Below are 6,109 nucleotides of genomic sequence, written 5' to 3' on the forward strand. Positions count from 1 at the left end.
AAATGTGTGCGTTTTGGAAAAATAAAGTAGATGAACAGGAAAGTAGAGAACGATGATCATAGGTGCGAGAAATATAAACAGTCTCAGTGCAATTATAAGCAGATTAAGAGCATCGAAATTGTACCGACCAGTCCTTGGGCGTCGTTGACCACTGGTAATGTTGGTGCCACGTAAGCGGGGTCCCACAAGCGGCGTGGGCCAGTATCTTGCGAAGCACGTGCGCCAAGGAGCCAAAGAGTGGTTAGACATCGGTTGCCAGGATGTACCGACGTGCCACTAGACAATGTGGAGAGGTCGGACATCGGGACCCGAACAGTAGAGCTGGGCCACGAGAGGTGGATCCCAAACCACACACCATTTATCAGTAAGGGAGAAGCCTAGGTCACGAGGGTCCTTGCGTGTAGAGTGGATGACGCGTTTAGGCGTAACACAAGTATAAAGCCACTGGAAAGATATTACCTGTGAAGGTCGTGTTCCAAAGATGAGTTGCATGCATGGCACGTGAATAGCTAGGGCACTCCCAGAGGCGAGTGACCCCAGAGATCAGGTGCATGAGGAGGCACCCAGGTGGTCACCCCGTCAGAGGTTGCACTCCAGTTAGGGACCCCACGCACTAGGTTATCCTAAGAGTAGGGTAACAACAGTGTTGGGTCTGCCTCATCAGAAAAGCCCATTTTGGGTAAAGAGGAAACCCTAGTTTCAGTCTATAAATAGTAAGGTAACAAACTTGGCAAGGTACGCTATTCTTTTGCGCCGCTTAACACACACTCAACGACAATTATACAGTTTGTTGTTTCCTAACCCTAATACTGACTTGAGCGTCGGAGTGCAAATAACCTCTAGGGCGCCCTTTGTCTTTGTGTTTTCATGCATTCATCACAGGAAAGGCACGGGCAAACGCAGGGATTTAGGACGTAAGAGTGACGTAGGCACACGAAAGCGTTTCAGGTCAACCGACAGGAACATTTGGCGCCCACCGTGGGGCACGACACAAAACATTGTCCCACCAACAAAAACCAGGAAGATCCAGGAGATGAGAAGTACGAGGCAGGGACCTATTGCACCAAACGGGGGTGAGGGCCTCACCCTGCAACAGGTTATGGAGACGATGCGAGCCCTTCAGGAAGAGATGGTCGCGTCGAGAGCAAACCAAGAGCGTATCCAAGCTGACTTGGTGACGACGCAAGCAACGAGTGAAGAACTGCGTCGTTCATATGAGGAACTGTGCAGAGATCTGCAAACCCGCGCAGGTGAGCGTGAGGGTGCAGATCAAGAGCCTATGACACCGCCCAAGGAGTTCCCGACGCCGTTCTCGCAAGAAATTGTGGATGTCGCAATACCAGTCACCCTCGTAGGGCCTAAGGTGACCTTCACTGGTACAGATGATCCGGAGGCCCACCTCATGGCTTTCCATACACAAATGATGCTGGTTGGGGGCTCCGGTGCGGTGAGATGAAAGCTGTTCATGAGCACCCTGGCGGGAACGGCGATGGACTGGTTCATCAGCCTTCCTGATGGCCATGTAACGTCGTTCCTACAACTTACAAAGTTGTTCAGGGCACAATACATCGCAAATCGGGATCCCCCGTCTGTCTCTTATGATCTCTTTGACGTAAGACAATATCAAGGAAAGTCTTTGAAGGAGTTCCTCCACCGCTTTGGAGCACAGTAGTGAGGTTGAACCTCGAGGACGAAAGGATGATGGTGCATGCGTTCAGGAAGGGCATTGTGCCAGGACCCTTCAGCGAGTCACTCATCCAAAACCACCCTAAGACCTTCACCGAGATAAGGCGTCGCACGGTGGCTCATATTGCGGCGGAGGAAGAAGTTAGCGAGAAACGCATGTGCGTGGTTCCCACGTGCCCGCGTGCAACAGGTCGCCCTCAAACCCTAAGGGTGCATGAGGCAACGACAGAGAAGAAGACTCCCGCGAAGCAGCAACCCTATCAACCAAGGAAGCCTCAAACCAGGGGACGCGAGAGGGAGAACATGCCACCAAGGCACGACTTCGTGGTAGAATTAAAGGACCTCATCGTTATCCCAAACGTAGTGGAGAGGCTGAAGGTACCTCCTAAGACCGACAAGAGGCTCGGGCCCAACAAGAATGCCTGGTTTGAGTTCCACCAAGCATTCGACCATCCCATACGCAACTGCTTGGCAATGGGACACCAGCTAGATGAGTTGGTAAAGAACGGTCTCCTGAGGGATTACTTGCAAGAAAAACAGGGGACCAAGGACATGGCGACGACAGGGGGTGGCCCGAGGCACGAAGTCCCCGTGCACAGTGAGGTTCACACCATCATAGGAGGATTCTCAGGAGGAGGTTGTACTGCTTCTCAGCGAAGGAGATACGCTCGGGCGGTGATGTCAGTAGAAGCGCAAAGGACCGACGACGCCTTCGACGTCGACCTTGTCTTCACCAAGGCCTGACCTTCAGGATGTTGTTCCTCATGACAACGACCCGGTGGTGATCTCAGTGGTAACCGTAGGAAGGAAGGTACACCGTGTGCTAGTAGATCAGGGAAGCTCGGCAAACGTAATGTTCTAGACGACTTTCAACAAACTGCAACTATCCCCAGACATGCTGAGGCCCTATGGTGGCTGTCTGTACGGTTTCGTGGGAGACCAGGTAGAGGTGCGCGTACACTTAGAGTTGAGGACCACCTTCACGGATGGTACCGTGTTCCATACGGAAAGCATCAGGTACCTTGTCGTCAATGCCTCATTTACTTACAACATGTTGTTGGGTAGACCTACGCTGAATAGGTTAGGGGCAGTGTCGTCGGCAAGGCACATGAAGATGAAGCTACCGGACTTGGCAGGAAAGGTGATTACCATCAAGTCAGATCAGAAGGAGGCCAAGAGATGTTACGAGAACAACCTCAAAACAAAGAAAGGGGTATTCATGGTCACTACTAGACCATGAGAGGTGGGTCCCAGACCACACACCAGTTATCAGTAAGGGAGAAGCCTAGGTCACGAGGGTCCATGCGTGTAGAGTGGATGACGCGTTTAGGCATAACACAAGTATAGAGCCACTGGAAAGATATGACCTATGAAGGTCATGTTCTAGAGATGAGTTGCATGCATGGCACGTGAACAGCTAGGGCACTCCCAGAGGCGGGTGACCCCAGAGATCAGGTGCACGAGGAGGCACCCAGGTGGTCACTCTAATTAGGGACCCCACGTGCTAGGTTATCCTAAGAGTAGGGTAACAACAGTGTTGGGCCCGTCCCATCAGAAAAGCCCATTTTGGGTAAAGAGGAAACCCTAGTTTCAGTCTATAAATAGTAAGGTAACAAACTTGGCAAGGTACGCTATTCTTTTGCACCGCTTAACACACACTCAACGACAATTATACAGTTTGTTGTTTCCTAACCCTAATACTGACTTGAGCGTCGGAGTGCAAATAACCTCTAGGGCGCCCTTTGTCTTTGTGTTTTCAGGCATTCATCACAGGAAAGGCACGGGCAAACGCAGGGATTTAGGACGTAAGAGTGACGTAGGCACACGAAAGAATTTCAGGTCAACCGACAGGAACAGAAATGATCAAGCGAAGGTGGTTACATGATAAAAAACACGTACCTTAAAGTGATTATGCTTCGAGGGGACGAGGTATTTGGGAGAAGAAAACAGAGTGTTCAAAGCAAAAATGTTTGAAGAGATATGCGAAGAGGGAATGAAACAGTGAAGGGAGCGTAAAATTGAAAGGTTAACATATAAGGGGAAGTGCAAGCGGCAACCCTTCCCAACCGCTGATCTGGCCACGTGTACGCTGGTGAGGGAGTATGGTGAAACGTCACCTCGATTTACAGTGCACGTCTCATCACCCACTGGACACGTAGGTCGCCACGGACGAGCAGTTAGCCTCTTCACTGGAACAAGTTCCAGCTCGACCCTGGGGGGCTTGTGTACTGGACCAGAACTCGGACATCGGCATTGGACATTGGTACCTGTGGAGTAGGTCGGCTCGGTGGTCTGCTCGCGGTAGTGGGCCACGTAAGTGGACCCCAGAGATGCGTGTGTTGAAACCCGTATCTATGAAAGGCCTAGTCAGCGAGTAAGTTCCTGCATAGGGGTGTGTATAGTACATTCGGGTCTAGCACGAGTGAATATTCCCTGAAGCCGCTAAGGCCCAAGAGCGTTAGGGTTTTTAGGGAAGGCTGCATGCATGATACATAAAGGATTAGGGCACCTACAGAACAGATGGGCCCCGCAACACCGGTACATGAGTTGGTACCCTAGTGGCCTTGCTGTTAAGATTGTGCACTCCAAAGAAGAAGATTTTGTGCGGTTGTTGGGCTAAGATTGTGCAACAACGTAACAGAATGTCCTCCTAGTAAACCTAATTTAAATAGAGATAAGGCTCTGGTGATAGAGGGGTTGTGACAGTGAGTTAACCTAAAAACAATCTATAAAAGGGAGTTGAGATCCCTGGTAAAGGTACATCGTTTCTAAGACTGAAACTACTATCTTATTTACTCATTGTTTCTTAGCCCAATACTGACTTGATCATCGGAGTGCAATCAACAGGTAGGGTCCCCTCTGTTTCAACGGAGTCGCTTTCCAACAGCAAGAAGAAGCACAAAATCCACCAGAAATAGAAGGAGCCACAAGTCAACCGACAACTAGGTCAACCGACAAGAATAATGAACATGAAAGTTACTCTAAACTTGAAATGGAAAGATCTTGAAGAACATTACCATCTGCATTATGTTTTGACATTGTTGCTCCAATTTTTTTAAGCCTTAATCTTAATCTTGATAATCTTACAAAGTTCAACATTACACTCAAGTCAAATCAAAATTTAATATTCAAAAACAATAAAATGAAAATATAAAAAATTAATGTAAAATCTTAATAAAACTATTAACAGTGGTGCACTTAGATAATTTACATGTCTTCTCATATAATTTAATATTTATTAAAATTACATGAATATATAAATAATAAAAATGAAAAATGCGGACACACAGGCATGTGAGTACATATGTTCCCGCTAGTAATAATAATAATAATAAAATATAGATATACATTAAAAAAAATTTGGATACACAGGTACGAGAGCACTTGTGTTCTCGCTAGTTATTTATAATTTACTTAATTATCCTTTATTTTAAACTTAAATTCTTATTACTTTTTTTTTAAAATAGGATTACAATTTAAATATAAAAATATAACTAAAATTCTAAAAAAAATATTATTATTGAATATTTATAATTAAAATTATTTAAATATTTTTTTTATCAAATTTTATATCATTTTGTATCTTTTCTAAAGTTGGTTCTAATACATTATCAAAAATAATATTTTAATTAAAAATAATTATAATTTTTAAATAAATAAATAAAATTAATTTTTTTTACTATTTTTAAATATAAAAATAAATTTATAAATTTATACTTTTAATAATTAAAAGAATATGTTCCGTCCGGTTGACCGGGACGTCTTCGTGCGCGACCTCAACCGTCAGCTAAGGACTCCTTCCCACTGATTGCCTGTGAATTCCTGCAAAAAAGAGGACAAAGAGGCGCCCTAGCGGTCGTTTGCACTCCGACGCTCAAGTCAGCCAGCAAGAAACACCAAGAAAACTGTCCACCCACGTATCTGAGCACCGCATGTGGCACTCTGAAGGGTGGCAAAGGAACTGTGTATATGTGTGTGTGTGTTGTCCCCTTCAGGCAAAAATATTCTCCAGTCACTTGTACGTAATCCTCAAGCACGGGCAAGCAACCAGAGAGTTTCTTCTCAATTTGTCGAAGGTTCCAACCCTTTTTCCGACATTCCCAGCGCTATTTAAACTGCCCCAGCATTTAAAGCGCCTTAAAGCGCTTTTAATCTCAAACGTAACGCACTCATTAAAGCGCTTAATTACGAAACGTAGCGCATTTAAGACGTTGAAACGCTCGGGAGCCCTAATAGTACCTGAATGCTCGAAAGGGAAACTGTATTGAATATCTTTAATTACCTGGCACCTGACTAGAGGGTGTTTCTATTCTGGCATGGCTGTCGTACACGTGGAGGGCCTCACGACGCCATGACCCCATCTGGGGGCGTTTCTGCCCACCTGGGGACGTCTCTACGTGTGAGCCCTCCTGCTTGGGAGTGC

At 46.3% G+C, this 6,109-nt stretch overlaps 1 protein-coding gene across 1 annotated transcript; it reads left to right on the forward strand.

The window, feature by feature from the left end:
• The first annotated feature begins 1,108 nt into the window (after positions 1–1,108).
• Positions 1,109–2,430, forward strand: LOC137822143 (uncharacterized). The gene is made up of 2 exons (XM_068627046.1): positions 1,109–1,447; positions 1,618–2,430. The coding sequence occupies exons 1-2, from the start codon at positions 1,109–1,111 to the stop codon at positions 2,428–2,430; spliced, it is 1,152 nt and encodes a 383-aa protein (XP_068483147.1).
• Positions 2,431–6,109: the final 3,679 nt, after the last annotated feature.

Source organism: Phaseolus vulgaris, chromosome 9 (genome assembly GCF_000499845.2).
Source record: "Phaseolus vulgaris cultivar G19833 chromosome 9, P. vulgaris v2.0, whole genome shotgun sequence".
NCBI lineage: Eukaryota > Viridiplantae > Streptophyta > Magnoliopsida > Fabales > Fabaceae > Phaseolus > Phaseolus vulgaris.